The sequence below is a fragment of the Cyprinus carpio genome, chromosome B15 (genome assembly GCF_018340385.1).
Source record: "Cyprinus carpio isolate SPL01 chromosome B15, ASM1834038v1, whole genome shotgun sequence".
In the NCBI taxonomy this organism is placed as follows: Eukaryota; Metazoa; Chordata; class Actinopteri; order Cypriniformes; family Cyprinidae; genus Cyprinus; species Cyprinus carpio.
In genome coordinates, this window is record NC_056611.1 from 13,105,179 (window position 1) to 13,121,823 (window position 16,645).

Consider the following 16,645-nt stretch of genomic DNA (forward strand, 5'->3'; position numbering starts at 1 on the left):
AAGCGTTCGGTATGTTATACAAATAAGGCTAGACTAGAGATTTAGTCAGTCAAAATAACAATTTTGAGATTATATCTCATCTAATTTCGTGTCTCTGGAAATAGTGTTGTGACGTTTTATTAAACTTTTGTGTTAGTTAATGAAAAGTTTTGATTTTAGATTTGTGGAGTGTGTAGTTTTTTATTAAAAATGAAGATAAAGAGTAAGAATTGTTACAGAATAGCCTACCTATTTTTACTAGTGTTATTTACTTAGCCTATTGTAATTATGGCTTTATCAAGTATCTACTATTTAAGATTATTATTATTATTATTATCATTATTATTATTATTATTATTATTATTATTATTATTATTATTATTACATTGGAGAAAGCCAACTTGCATGCATTTGTGCCCATATTCGGTCGTTTGCTCATGTTTCAAAGTAAATGATTTAATTGAATCACATCGCTGTTCAAAAAAGGGAAGCAAATTTACTTTTTTTTAACAAGTCTAAACTAAATAATAAATAAAAAATAAAAGTCCATACTAAAGTAAAGTAAAGTCCCCAAATAGCATTGATTTGTGAATTTGTGTTTATATTCATAAAAGCTAAATCATGGAATCAACTAAATGAACCGAGACTTATGAAAATTACAATGCAGCTATATTAAAAAAAAAAAAACAACAACAACAAAACAACAAAACAAAAACAAAACTTTATTATTACGAAATCCATTAGGTTTTGAACCAGTTCTCTGTCTGAAAGAAAGAACCGATTCGCCGAAATTTAGTAACGTTAGTTCCCGTACAGAAATCTCGCGATATATCAGATTACACACCACCACATTACAGTGTGCAGAGACAGGTAAGATGGCGGCGCAGGAGACTCAAGCAGCACAGCAGTCGTCCGTGAGCAACGGAGAGGTAAGAATAGCCGAAATGATAAAGTGTAGCCGTCAATCGGACGTGTCAACGAACAGCTTTAATGTAGTCCACACGTTCACGAAAGTAAATTCTTGTTTCGTGTCAGTTTTAAAGAAGAAACCCAGATTGCCGGTCAACAGCTTTAATGTAGTCCTGAGATTTTCGGTGACGCTGGGCGGAGCTTACATGAATATCATGAGTTTCCTGTTTCGCGTTAAAGCGTCTCTGAAAATATTAGTACGTTGTCACTGAAACATAAACGATTTTCAAAAAGGTATGTTTTAGCGTAGAATGACATTATGCTTAGTGTATTGTTGTTGTTTTATTACTATTGTTAATATGCAAAATAATTTAAAGATTGTGATTGTCGTAATGATTTACCTGAGGTAGGCTATGCTCCAAATGAGCCTACAACAATTAAGCATTTTTTTTATAATATTACGAGTCCTTAAAATGTGTCGTTTAATAACTGTTCCAAAATGTATCGTGTTGTGCCATAATAAAATGTATGATGATTATTCTGTGTCATTCCTAATCGTTTGCTCAATCATTCAAAAAAATGTTTTTAATAACAAAGCAAAAGATGAATTTTTTTTTAATGCACACATGAACTGGAATATAAACATTCTTAATCTCTGTATTTATTTATTTATTTTGTCTAAAAAATATATACATTTAGTAGATAAAATGCACTATATATGCACTATATAGTTAAACAAAAATGTACAAATGTCTTTATACACTTTATTATTGTATTTAATCATATACACATTGTGGTGCACTTGAAAATCATTTTGACCAAATGTGTATTGGTCAAGTTTTGAAATCCACAACCTTGCAGTACTTTAACAATTTTTTTGCTTATTTTCTACAAACTTATAACAATTAAAATGTTTTGTAGTTTAATAGAAAGTGGCTAAATCAAAACATACAGTAATTTGTATATTTTCATTTCAAAGATAAAAGTAGATTGCTTTTGCTGAATAAAGCCTTCAACTGATTCGGTGTTAAAAGTTTTATTAACCGATGTGGTGAAGGCATTACATAAATGATATTTACTACACACCTGTATAAAAATAAAATACATGGTCAGGTTTAAAAAAAAAAAAAAAAACCCGTGTGAAAGCTACAGAGGATTGTAACAACTTGTATATGTGTTCAGGGATAGGCCTACTGATCAACATAAGCAAGCACAATGTTATATGATTTCTGTTGTAAGTAAATTATTAAATACATTATTAAAGTAAATTCCTATATGAACAAGAAATGGCAAACAGAAATTTATGCACCATGAACAAACTCAATGAAATCAGTCTAAATGTTGGGAGAAAGAAACATGCTTCCAAATCAATGGGATCATATTGTTTATACCACTGCAGAATAAGCCATTCAAGAATGACCCACATGTTTTTAATATTAGTGGAATATCCACCAACATGATCTTTTTTACAAAACCCTTTATCCATGAAACATGTTTTATTAGGTTGTGCTTGGTTTGATTACCTTTGATTATCTTGATTCCAAAAGTGTGGATTTCAGGAACAAAATGTAGTAAAACTTTAAAACTGGTTAAATAATACATCATTTGTATCAAATAGTAGGCTATACAAGTTTTTTATTTTGCATATGATTTGTTTAACTATTACACTGATAAAGTACACATCCACCATCCCCTGCATCAGATAAAAAAAGCAAAAAGTTAATTCTGAGAACGTTTACGCATGTCTTCATGTATGGTGTGCAATAGTGGCCTCATATATAACTTGACAAAAATATAAGTCTCCCCCATTAGAAGAGCTTCTGTAAGCTATAGGAAAAAAATAACAGGTAGAAGTATCAAACTCTGCTGATTTGTAACAGATATATTAATTGCAAACAAAACAGCTTCTCCACATGAACTGTAGGCTGTCATGCACTTCCATGTGACACCTTTTTAAGGAGAAAAAAAAAAGTTAAATAGTTGTTACTACATAAGAGTCTTTATATCGTTCTTCATTTCTCCCTTACAGTCTTACAATACAGTGAGCAAGTTTGTGTCACCATATGCTACACAACTTCAAATTACATACTTTTAATAGCAAAACAGAGGAATATGAGAAAATATTTAACAGCTACTGGCCCATTTACTTGTAGCGTATTCTAACGATAGGCTGCTTCTGGCAAATCAGTGGCTGTTATTGTTGAGTAAACATTTAAAACAGCAAACAATAACATTTTGTGCACAAACGAACAATTATATTCAACATTTGCTTATCTTCGTTAGAAGCTGAAACGTAATTAACCTACCTTGTTGAACAGTTTTTGTGATCCGGTGAAAACGTACTAATTTATCAGAGTCGCTTTAACGCGAAACAGAAACCCATGAATATTCATGCTAAGCTCCGCCCAGCGTCACCGAAAATCTCAGACACCGAATATTTTCAGAACAGTTTTAAAGAAGAAACCCAGATTTAATTCAGCGTGCAGTGGTCAGAAATGCTGCCTGAGTCACGGAGGGTCTGTCCGATTGTGTGGCTCATTTTTACCGGCACATCTCATTTTTACAAAACGGCACAAAGCTTAATTTATTCAATTTATCTATCACACAGACTGTATTTCAAAGCTTAGCATACCGCTGTTTTCCTTGACAGCATTTTTTGGGCATCGTCATCATGTTTGAACCCGTCTTTGATGCCCTTAAACGCTGTCTAGGTAGACAGCTGACTAGGCTTTGAGAAACACCCTATATTACAGACGTCTGTTCAGATATTCATCTACGTAGTGTTATGAGCTGATGTCTGAGATGATCAGTGTTAGCATGCTGGCTAACTACAGTAGCTGCCTAGCTCTTCTGTTAGCTTCACATGTCAAAACAGTTTAAAGATGGCAGTATTGTGCAATCCTATTAATCCGCCAGTTAGACCTTATCGTGACAAAATAGCACGCGTCTTTTTGTAGACAGAGGAACTGTAGTGGTGGTGAGAAGTTTTGTAATGATTAGGCTATTGCACGTTGTGTGCAGTCAGCTACTTTTGTATTGGTTTAAGTCAGAAGTCCTGCTGTTAGAGATCTGATTTCATGCATAGATTTATTGCAGCTATGCTCCTGCTGTTATTTTCTAGTGAACATGAAGACTTTGGTTAATTATTTCTGGTGGAGTTAGACCTAAACCCTCAGGATAGGAGATCAAGAGTGAGAACTTGCTATTGGCCTGCTGGTGGTTTAAGTAACTTTGATAGCAAGGCTAGCTTCAGGTATTTGGATGAATAACCCTGTAGTTACTGATTACACAGGTTATAAAGGTCATATAGGTGGTATCAATCATAAACATTACTCAGGTTTACTAACCTTTTTCCAAAACAGTGTGGGCTGCCAAATGTAAACAAGCGGATAATGGTTTCCAAGCATTTCTTTTGAAATCTCAAGCTTGTTAATTTTATAGGAAACACAGAAAACTGGTCTGATGGCCTTTGTATGTCATTTTGTGTCTTACCCCCCACCACCCCCACCCCTCCATTTAAAATGTTTTTGCACCAATGTCTGGTTCACTGATTGTAATCAATCTCTAGGTGGGGTCTCTGTTAGTAGTGAAGGGGTGTAATTACTTCTGTTGACAAAAATTACCATGACAAGAGGATCAGAATCTCCACCTTTTCTGACCATCATCTGTGATTGGGGTGACCTCAACCATGTCATCAGAAAGCTACAATGGACTTTTATTTGGGTGCAATACAATAGAGGTCTCAGGACAGAGCCCTGGGGTACCTCATTTTCAGAATGAGGATTGGAATTGACTGGCTGCCCACTTTTACTGCTTGAGGTTTGAACAGTGAATGTACTCTAGAAATATAGTACTCTACACAAGTGTGTAAACACAGAAATTGATAGCATCGAAAGGTCGATTTCACATGTTGTTGCATACGTACCACAATTTATAAGTTTGTTGATATGTTACTGTATTCTATCTTTTTTTGGCCTAATGTTTTGATCCCATCCCCTGTCTGATCTTGGTGACAGGCCTTTTTGGATTTTGTTATCTCAGAGCTGTTATCTCTAATCTTTAGACATCTGGGGTCTCATTTATAAACGTTGCGTGTGCACAAAATGGGCATAGAAAATGCATACACAATTTACCATGCACATATTGGGATTTATAAAAAATAAACTTGGTGTAAATATGTACGCAACGTATGGACATTCTAGACCATGCGTACGCACTCTTTTTCCTGGAGTGAGAAAAGTAATGAAGAAAACAATGATTTTAAAATCTGTTTTCATTTTAAATATTCCACTCTCATTAATGGAAATAATCACTGAAATTACATAGTCATTACGTAAAAGTTAAAAATTATATGAATTTAGGCATGTTTAGTGGATGCGCTTGATCACTTTTCCTGTGGTATGCTGTTTTAATGACAGCGAGGAGTGCTATAGGTGCACAATAATTCATCTTCAAACTAAACTGCATATCTCATGTTATGAGAAAATATTTTTGTGAGTTTTCTTTTACAAAATAGGCTACTTTGTCAGTGAAACGCTGAGTCAGACAATTCAGTTTACACTGCAATATACGCTAAAAATAGCTAAAAGATGTTCACCTTATCAGCAAAACTGGATAAATTAAATTTGATTTGAATTAAAACAATTGAAATAATATTTGGCCGGTGGAAAAGAATGAGATCAACTCTATTCTAAAGTATTTATCTGAGAACTATTGAAAACAGTTTTGTTTTTATGGATTTTTGATATATTTATGCTAAAACATAACAAGAATACTGGATGATTTTTAGCAATAAAAACTGTGTATGGCGAAAATGGCATTTATACTCCATATCTCTTATTTCCTTGATGTCTTATACCTTTAACGGTGTAAAATATGGTGTCATGTGGATGGGAATATGCATAGAAATGTTGTGCATAGTAAAACTAGGCGTTGTAAGCTCCATATATGGTGATTTCGGGGAGTGGTCGGGCTGGAGATGCACGTACGCACATCTTCCCCTGACTGAGATTTATAAAGGGAATTTTGCTCAGGTTCTGGCGTACGCATGGTCTTATAAATCTGAAAACTTTTGTGCGTACGCAAAATCTAGCTTTTGTGCATGCGTACACTTTTATGATGAAATCTACGGAAAGTTTTATAAATGAGACCCCTGGACTGTAACCAGTGTAATTTTAGGTAATTTTTATGTATTGTGATTCATTTTATTTGACATATATAAGTTGTTTGTGGTTTTTATAATTCCTTGCTCAAAAAGATGTTTATTATTTACCCTGTTCAGTAGTGTGTCAAATCTAAATCATTTTCTCAGGCAAACTGCTTTTAGCTGATCACCAATTAAAAGAACAGGAACTAGCTAAAACAGTTGCAAAGCTAGATGAAAGCTCCAGTAGTCACTTTATGAGCTTATAAATAAATTTGTAAATCATATTATCTTTGTTTCTAGGTTGTAGTTGAAACTGGTCATGTTTTGGTTTTTGTTAGACTGAGTCAATGGCAGACTTCTAACAGACATTCTCATCTGCCTCTCTTCTCAGACCTGAACTGATGTCTGTCTGTCTGTCAGAGTAATTATTAGGATTTTATTTTGGTAAAAAGCAACAATTTGGATGTATAGTGCAGTTGGGGGTTTTGGGATCTGTTTTTGTAAATATGACATTTAGCAATAAAATATCTGTGTTTTGTGTTTTGTCAGTACGGGTTTTTAGTTGGCAGCCTTCCAAGACCTGTCAGACTGGGTTATCAAAAATAAATGCAATCATGTAAAGTTATAGTTGTAATACTTTGCTTTCTTTTTTTTTCTGCTTAGTTAATTATAATTGAAAATCCAAAAAAGGTTCAGAGCTCTGAAATTGATCTGTTTCATCTTTATATCACAGTGAATACTAGATCTTTATACTGTATATAGTAATTTTGTTCATCACAAATGCTCTGTGCAGGTGAGCAGTAATGGGGCAGCTGCCTCAGGTGAGGTAGTTCAGACAGGTGCGACTGCACTGGACCCCCAACAACAGCAGCAGCAACAGCAGCCCAATGCCTGGCAGGTGATTAAAGGTGTCCTCTTCAGGTGAGTCCTTAATGTTGTGCACTTAAATGATTGTTGAACTCTATAATTGTTTTTTTTTCCTTGTCTCCATATGTACTTTAAGAACCTCCTGCACTTCAGTCTTTATTTGACAGAGGTGGTTTGTTTTTGACCATTGTAAAACTCATTTGGTATAGTTTTTGAGCTAGTTTTGCTGTTTTTCAGTGCATTTGAAAAGTTGATTTGGTCATACTTATTAATGACGTCTCCGGGGTCTCTGTAGTATCAAAATAGGTTTGAGAATTGTCAGTTTGGCTGGAATTGTCTACTGAAGTTTTGATATTGTAACAACCCCAGTATGAGCCCTAAGGATCTGTATAACTACCATCCCATGAGAGGAAAGCAACTCAACTCCTGAGCTGTTCTGGGTGCTCTAATTGATGTCAGGGGGTTTTGTGTTAACTTATGTTAACATTTCATACTTATGCAATATATAAAACTTATTATTACCTTCTCCGGTAATATTTCTGTAAATTCACTTTACTCCTATTTAAGGTGGGCTGCTAGAGGCTGTTATTTTTTACAAAAAGAAACAAACTGACTTTTTTAATCTGTCTCGTACCATAGATGATAGTGTAAGGCAGCAGTATTGCATCATGACTTTTGGGATTACAGGTGCATCTCAATAAATTAGAATGTCGTGGAAAAGTTCATTTATTTCAGTAATTCAAATTCAAAAAATCAAATTGTGAAACTCCTGTATGAAATAAGTAGTTTAAGTCTTTGGTTCTTTTAATTGTAATGATTTTGGCTCACATTTATCAAAAACCCACCAATTCACTCAATCTCAATCTCAACAAATTAGAATATGGTGACATGCAAATCAGCTAATCAACTCAAAACACCTGCAAAGTTTTCCTGAGCCTTCAAAATGGTCTCTCAGTTTGGTTCACTAGGCTACACAATCATGGGGAAGACTGCTGATCTGACAGTTGTCCAGAAGACAATCATTAACACCCTTCACAAGCAGGGTAAGCCACAAACATTCATTGCCAAAGAAGCTGACTGTTCACAGAGTGCTATATCCAAGCATGGTAACAGAAAGTTGAGTTAACATGCTTGGAGAAGAAGAACTGGACTGTTGCCCAGTGGTCCAAAGTCGTCTTTTCAGATGAGAGCAAGTTTTGTATTTCATTTGGAAACCAAGGTCCTAGAGTCTGGAGGGAGGGTGGAGAAGCTCATAGACCAAGTTGCTTGAAGCCCAGTGTTAAGTTTCCACAGTCTGTGATGATTTGGGGTGCAATGTCATCTGCTGGTGTTGGTCCATTGTGTTTTTTTAAAGTCACTGCACCCGTTTACCAGGAAATTTTGGAGCACTTCATGCTTCCTTCTGCTGACCAGCTTTTTGAAGATGCTGATTTCATTTTCCAGCAGGATTTGGCACCTGCCCACACTGCAAAAAAAAAGCACCAAAAGTTGGTTAAATGACCGTGGTGTTGGTGTGCTTGACTGGCCAGCAAACTCACCAGACCTGAACCCCATAGAGAATCTATGGGGTATTGTCAAGAGGAAAATGAGAAACAAGAGACCAAAACAATGCAGATGAGCTGAAGGCCACTGTCAAAGAAATCTGGGCTTCCATACCACCTCAGCAGTGCCTCAAACTGATCACCTCCATGCCACGCTGAATTGAGGCAGTAATTAAAGCAAAAGGAGCCCCTGCCAAGTATTGAGTACATGTACAGTAAATGAACATACTTTCCAGAAGGCCAACAATTCACTGAAAATGTTTTTTTAATTGTCTTCTAAAGTATTCTAATTTGTTGTGAATTGGTGGGTTTTTGTTAAATGTGACCCAAAATCATCACAATTAAAAGAACCAAAGACTTAAAGGCATACTCCGCCCCAAAATGAAAATTTTGTCATTAATCACTTACCCACATGTCGTTCCAAACCCCATCCTTGTGGAGCGGCTGATTCAGAAGAGCATATGGACCTTGACACTGTTATTTACTTGGCAGTCTATGAGACCGTCACAGGCCTCCCGGTTTTCATCCAAAATATCTTAAATTGTGTTCAGAATACGAACAGCGCTTTTACGGGTTTGGAACGACATGGGGGTAAGTGATTAATGACAAAATTTTCATTTTGGGGCGGAGTATTCCTTTAAACTACTTCAGTCTGTGTGCAGTGAATTTATTTAATACACAAGTTTCAGTTGAATTACTGAAATAAATTCATTCTAATTTATTGAGATGCACCTGTATGTTTTCTGAATATCAAAGGGCCGAAGTCTAACGTGAGTCTGCTCTTGTGTTTGTGTATTACCCAGGATTTTTATCATCTGGGCTATAAGTAGCTGGTTCCGCAGAGGTCCTTCAACTCCAGATCCCAGCACTCCTGCTGGAGCTCCACGACTGCCCAGCCGAAACCTCTTCCCCAAGGACACTCTTATGGTATTCATAATCAAAAATATAATCCTTTTACATGTATAACTACATGGACATAACCAAATTCTCTGTAAGATCTGGCTTGTAGCTGCTTTGATAATTCTGTTACCGGTCTCTTCACAGGATTTATATGTTTATATCTCTGAGAATGAGATATTTACAGATTTTAACAATACAGAAGCACTGTTCTGGTACCAGCAAGATCTGGTTTATGGAGATTGGACCACAGGGGAGTCGGGAGATGGCTGCTATGAGCATTACCAAGAGCTGGACCTCTCTGAGGTTGGACTCAGAACACTTTCTATAAATGAGACATGCATGGTTTTGTAAGAAGTAACATTGATTTTGTAATGTACTTGTTTAGCGGCACTGTCAAAATCCAAGAATACAATTTTTTTTTTTTGGCATGATTTGCTGATAGTCTGCTTCTGTTTGCTTGTACAGAGTGTGAAGCAGAACGGCTCTACATACATCCACATTTACTTCACCAAGAGTGGCTTCCACCCAGACCCCAAACGCAAGGGCCAGTACCGCAGGCTGTCCACGGTCCATTCCACTCGAAGTGAGTGTGTCCAGTTTTTGGTTGTATCACTTGTTCTCTCATTCACCTCTGTGACACTCATGTTTTTGCTGCATAGACATTTGATTGTGTCAGCAGGCCTAAAATAACACACTATCAGTGCATGGGTGAACCATCTTTAAAGCCTAGAGCCGTTTTCACATGCTTCCTCTTCAACAGTGCTCAACAAGTATAAGAGGAGGAAGTTCCTCAAGACCAAGAACCTGTTGACGGGAGAAACCGAAGCTGATCCAGAAATGATCAAGGTAAGTTGTTCCTCATTGAAATAAGTTAATCGGTATTGGTCTTGGTTTGTCCGCTATCATCTTCCCCATGGCATTCATACCTGTGCATTCTGGGATTTCCTTTTTAATCAATGACATGTGCTTTGTGAAGTTTCTAAAGTTTTGTTATGTTTGTACATTCCCAGCGGGCTGAGAGTCATGGGCCTGTGGAGATCATATCCCATTGGCATCCCAACCTCACTATCAACATGGTAGACGATCACACAGCTTGGGTGAAAGGCTCTGTCCCCCCACCTCTTGACCAGCGTAGGTTTTTTTTTTTGGTGCTAAACTTCTCATATTTTGAAACAACTTAAGCCTTAGATGAATCTAGAATCAACTCTGGTTAACCTGAGCACTTTTGTTCCTCTCAGATGTAAAGTTTGATGCAGTGAGTGGAGACTACTATCCCATTGTTTATTTCAATGACTACTGGAACCTGCAGAAGGACTATTACCCCATAAACGATACCCTGCAGAATCTGCCCCTCCGCCTTACCTACTGCCCCCTCTCCTTGTGGCGCTGGCAGTTATATGCCGCCCAGAGTGCCCGCTCCCCCTGGAACTTCCTGGCAGATGACACTTACGAGCAGTCTGATGAGGACCAGGATTCTGTTAAGGTTTGTACTGCACTCAAGAAAATATTTTTATTGGTTTAGAGATCCAAGTGAGAGATGGGATTTCTTTACCATTAAAATGTTTGAGAGCAGATGAGGGTCAATAAAAGTTTATAGCTGTATGTATATAGAAATTGGAGTGTAGAAAATGTGAATATGGTTTTAATATTTGTTTTTCGTACTTATAAATGTAAAATATAGTAGATAAATATCACTATATGGATAATTGGTTTTAATCAATACTCCGTTATTTTTTGAATTTTGTGAGTACAGATAAGTGACACCATTTGCTGGGTATCAAAAACTAGTACCCTACAATGCCATTGCATCATGATTATACTGTAGCTTATTTATGTAAAGTATTGTTTGCATAATAACTTTTTTTTATAGCCATTCATTCTTAAGTTAGCAAAGCAATATTTAAAATAGTCCAAAATAAAAATGTATTTTAGGTAATTTAACGTAGTGCATATTGTCTTTTCATTGTCAAATAGATTTTGCCGTTGTGGTAAAATGCAGAAATAAAATTTGTTTTGGTTATTGGAACACTTAAAATACAACTTGGCAAGCAGATAATCTTCTGAGCCTAAATCATGATAATTAGTGATGTAATGTTACGATTACAAGCAATGTAACTACTTTGAAAGACACCATTAAAATATCTTGTGTTAAAAAATAAAAATAAAACTTGCTTATTGTCTCAACAGGTGGCTCTACTTGAGACCAACCCCTACCTCCTGGGACTGACCATCGTTGTTTCCATCGTCCACAGCATTTTTGAGTTCTTGGCCTTCAAGAATGGTAAATAATACTAGGGATGTGCTGATACTGAGCTCCTGTACTCGTACTCGTTAAAATGCCCTGATACCAAACAGCATGTGATAAGTGTCATATTCAGACAAAGGAACACCGGCAACAGAACAAAAGACAGCAGAATGGAGTTATTATCATAGATTGAGGATGTCTACGATGTATATGCATGCAATTAATATAATGTTAAACATTCAGTATTAACGCCTGTGTAGCTGATGTGCGTGAGCTGATAAGCGAAGCACGCTGAGTGGATTGAGCGCGCAGCGGCGCACATGCTCGAGCTTGTTGAGTTAATATCCCCCTTCTCACTGACATCACAGGAAACTTTGTAGTTCGGTCAGATTTGTCATAAGTAAGTAAAACAATGTACAAGTTATATTACTCACTTTTGTTGCGTGATCTTTGATGTTTGCTCACTTGGCACACACATAATTTGGATTAAAACTAAATTGTAAATATAAAACAACATTTATAGGGGCATTCACTATAAACAACATTTATTTTCAACCTTGAAAATACATGAGTTCATGGTGAAAGTGAAACTATCAGTCAGTGTAAATGCACTAGACTGTACTGTACTTGTCCCTATCATTCTGCGCCAATTCAAATATGTGCGCGTTGTGCATGTTTTGCTTGCTTCATGAGTGTTTTTGTATGATGTGAATATAAATCGCAGCACGTTTCAGATGAAAAAACGCTACTTATATTTCTGAAAGATTTATAAAAAGTGGTTCCCTGCATTATTACAGCAAAACGCATGATTACAGTACTGAGCTGCTGCAGTGGAGCAGCTCTAATGCTATTAAATTAAAGATGATGTACCATAGATCAAAAAATTAACAGTGAAAGTAACTAAAACTTGTAAAATACATTTTAATGGGCATAAATAAGTGTGAAAATAACTGAAGGATATATCTCTTTGATAAATGAAGTTAACCAACTAACATATTATTTTGGTTTTGTACCCAAAATGTACAAATACAATGAAAATACCTGTATCGGTACTCAGTATAGGAAAGTACCAAAAATAAAAGTATTGGTATTGGCCGAGTTCTGGAAAAAGTGGTATCGGAGCATCCCTAATAAATACTGATGTATGTGTGTGGTAATTGATTGAGACTTGTGGGTTCTGGTGTGTGAGCTGCGTGGCGTCTCTCATTTCACTTTCTCTGCAGATATCCAGTTCTGGAACAGCCGTCAGTCTCTGGAGGGGCTGTCTGTGCGCTCCATCATATTCGGGGTGTTTCAGTCTCTGGTAGTGCTGCTCTATATCCTGGACAATGAGACCAATTTTGTGGTCCAGGTCAGCGTATTCATCGGCCTGCTCATCGACTTCTGGAAGATTACCAAAGTCATGGACGTCAGGGTGAGATGATGCCACTGCCAGGCACTTTGGATGACTTTAGTTGTATGGCTAGGCTTGAATTCTTGGATCTCGATGTTGATTCTGGTTTTCTTTTTCTAGCTGGACAGAGAGAACAGGATTGCTGGAATTTTCCCACGATTGATATTCAAAGACAAGTCCACATATGTGGACTCTTCAACAAAAATCTATGACGACGTAAGAGACCTTTTAAAAAGCGGTTGATCAAATGTATTCAAACTTTATGAGAAATGTCTGTTTTGTTTTTTCCCCAGATGGCTTTTAAGTATCTGTCCTGGCTGTTGTACCCTCTCTTTGGGTGCTATGCAGTTTATAGCTTATTATATGTGGAACACAAAGGCTGGTACTCTTGGGTGCTCAGTATGCTTTATGGGTTCTTGTTAACCTTCGGTAAGTGTAACTTCATGTTTGTAATGGCTTTATACTGATAAGCATAAAAATGCTCAGAGTCTGTGGCAAATTAAAATCAGTGACTAGATGGTTGAGGAAAAACTCACAAAGGGGAATTTCACTTTTTCACCTTCAAGGCCTAAAGGATTTTCTACAGTTCTGTAAATAGAATAAAGAGAGAGCGCTGTCCACAAGGACACACTGTCACGTGTGAAATCCAGTCATTAGCCTGAGGGCCGAGAATGCATGTTGACACACATTCATATTTAATGGATTTTAAAGTGAAAGTAACAAGAAAACTTTGTTTTAAGACAAAAATGCTGCAGGGAAAACAACTTTTTTTTTTTCAGTTTTCTTTACTTAAAAGTATTACGTTTATCCTCATTAAACCCACAGAAACCTTGTTTTATCCAAAGTGACTTGCTTTGCATTCAAGATATAAATTTTTATCAGGTCACTTTTCCCTGGGAATCAACCCCATGACTTTGGCGTCACTAATGCCATGCTTGACTGTTATAGCAGCTATAGGATCTTTAGTGTGAAATTAGGTTTGGTGATGCTATTAGTGCTGAAATCAGATATTTCAGCTTTAAAAAATGACAAAATGTCTGTCATTCAAAAATATTTTGTAAAATCACTGTCTACCACTCATTCAGATGATTTATGGATCCTTCACAATGGTTAACTAAAAAACTAATGCTTTAATAAGCATACTGATAACATGCCTTTCCAGAGCTTTTAGGCCATTTGGATGGTAAAAAAAAAAAACGTTGTGCATGTACATTTATTTGAACACATCCGTTAAAGCAACAAACATTTTAGCTTCCCACCAGGAGCATTGGAGGTTTCTGTTAAAAATTAAAAGTGGTCTAGTTACTAGTTGTTCAGGTGTCCCACTGATTTTAAATTGTTGTTTCACACATCCTTATTACTTATTATCATTAGTTCTTATGACATGTCATACTGTTAAAAAAAAATCCTTCCATTTGCCATGTTTTGAATTATAACTGCTTTGTTTTTCCTAAAGGGTTCATCACCATGACACCGCAGCTCTTCATCAACTACAAGATGAAGTCAGTAGCCCATCTTCCCTGGAGGATGCTCACTTACAAGGCCCTGAATACCTTTATAGATGACTTGTTTGCCTTCGTCATCAAGATGCCAATGATGTACAGAATAGGTTGTCTCAGAGATGGTACGTGCTTAAACTATGAATTTCTCAATATGATTGCTTCAGTGTAGTTTCATGTTAGTAATATCTGGTATTAAATGAATGTACCACCATTTCTCCATAGATGTGGTCTTCTTCATCTATCTGTATCAGCGCTGGATTTACAGAGTGGATCCCAACCGTGTGAATGAGTTCGGGACCAGCGGAGTGGAGCGAAGCAAGGACAGCCCAGCCCAGCCAGCAGCTGACGACACAACCGCTGCCATCACAGATAAATCAGAGGGGGAGAAGAAGAATGATTAACCTCTTTTAACCCCCTCCCTTGCCCTCTAGTCTTGTGAAGGTGTAAGAAGGCATCTTCAAGGCTGAGTTTATGTTTAATTGTCAGGGAAGGGAACTGGATTAATGGTATTACGTAAAAGACTGCAAAAAAAACAAAAAGTTCAGTTCAGCGTTCCTCCTTTGTGTGGGATCCACAGGGGAAAATATATATATATATTTAATGTAGACTTCCTAAAATCATTCTTTTTCTATCTCCCATATTTTTGCAGTCAAAGTGAAGTAAAATGTGATGTACTGTATTGTATATTTTTGGGTTGGTAACACTAATAATTTGAAGGGTTAGGTGGTCCGTGATTAAATCCTATTGGCTGAAGTGAATAGGGCGATTGCAGTACATATCATTTTGTTTTTTGAAGTACAAGAGGCTCAGCACAGCCTCGCCGCTCTCCTGATTCTGTGTACTTATTTTCTGTTCATTCCATGTGTGAAGGGGTACCAGGAAGCAGTGGTGTAGTGTAGGATGGAGGTGGCCAAGAAAGAAAAAAAAAAACAGCCAATTCTGTTCAAACGCTACCCGTGTGCGAGACAGACTTTTCACGTTTTTAAAACAAGAATTGATGTTGCAAACTTGAACAAAAAATAAAGAAATAACAGCCTTGTAGGTATTAATATATAATTATATTAATAATATTAATAACTATGATTTTTTTTGAAGCCTCTGAATTTTCTTTTGTATGTTCTAAAACTGTACAGCATCTCAGCTTGTAAAACTTAATCATGCTGATGTCAGCTCGTCTAGCAATAGCTGAATTGCCAGTCCTCTCACTGAGAACTAGTTTCATTACATTCAACTCCAGCTGGACCACCACGTGTCACATCTGGTTCGGCTTGACAAGTCAACAGTCCAAGAATGCGTGAGATATAATGCCTGGTTTGTCCTTTTTTATTTTTTTGGTGCCGTACTTCTGAATTGATTGGGCTTTTCTTTTTTTTTTGTTACGTTCCAAAATTTGATCACTCATGTTTCTAGTAAAGCATAAGTTTATAGTTTAAATTGAACGTTGTTTTATTTATGTCTCAAGAGTTGTGCATTTGCATATTTGGTTTTTTAAAGGTGTGACATTAGGCTTGTAAAACACATGTATCAAAGGAAAATGGTAAATTCTGCTAAGTTTGTAAACCGAAACCACTTAATGAATCGGGGGATAAATTAAACATTTGATTACACCTTATGAAGTGCATACTTGCTCTGGTTTAGCACAAATCTCTATGCCTTAAAAATGTTTAGAGGTTTCCCACGAAAACACATTTATGAACATAACTACTTTTTTTATATTTAAATAGTAATAAATATGAAATCATATTAAAATAGTGATCGGAGAATAGCTTGAACAGGTTGGTTTTGGTATAAACTAAATATAAACTAGCAGATTTACATTTAAGCAACATCTTGAGCAAAAACAAAGCTTACTTTTTGCCTATTTGTGTTTTGTTTTTATAATTGAGAAATAAAAACATGGGCCATAAATGAAAAGATACTGGTTTCTAGATAACGTTTAGACTTTTGGGGGCCTAAAATGTATACAAGATAACTTTTCCCTACAACCATTTCTGTAATGCTTTGCCAGAATTGTGGAAGATACACATTGAGTCACCAATCTAAATTTATCTTCACTATCATGTGTTCTGCCTTTTCACCTACTGTATGAAATAACCGCAAAATGGTCAAGGGAGCTGCAGAAAGCAAATTATTTTTTTTATAGAGCTGTGATCATCATATATG

At 36.4% G+C, this 16,645-nt stretch overlaps 1 protein-coding gene across 1 annotated transcript; it reads left to right on the plus strand.

Moving 5' to 3' along the window:
• Positions 1–752: 752 nt before the first annotated feature.
• On the plus strand, positions 753–16,094 carry clptm1 (CLPTM1 regulator of GABA type A receptor forward trafficking). The gene is made up of 14 exons (XM_042739295.1): positions 753–908; positions 6,828–6,955; positions 9,246–9,369; positions 9,487–9,645; positions 9,808–9,925; positions 10,103–10,188; positions 10,353–10,473; positions 10,581–10,825; positions 11,530–11,623; positions 12,811–13,001; positions 13,101–13,196; positions 13,274–13,409; positions 14,437–14,604; positions 14,705–16,094. The coding sequence occupies exons 1-14, from the start codon at positions 855–857 to the stop codon at positions 14,881–14,883; spliced, it is 1,899 nt and encodes a 632-aa protein (XP_042595229.1). The 5' UTR covers positions 753–854; the 3' UTR covers positions 14,884–16,094.
• The last annotated feature ends 551 nt before the right edge of the window (positions 16,095–16,645 follow it).

Excerpts from the sequence above, each read along its gene's own strand:
- clptm1 (XM_042739295.1), top strand. The coding sequence starts at position 855 with ATGGCGGCGCAGGAGACTCAAGCAGCACAGCAGTCGTCCGTGAGCAAC. Across the intron at positions 6,956-9,245 it reads ATTAAAGGTGTCCTCTTCAG|GATTTTTATCATCTGGGCTA; the intron begins GTGAGTCCTTAA and ends TGTATTACCCAG. Across the intron at positions 14,605-14,704 it reads AATAGGTTGTCTCAGAGATG|ATGTGGTCTTCTTCATCTAT; the intron begins GTACGTGCTTAA and ends ATTTCTCCATAG.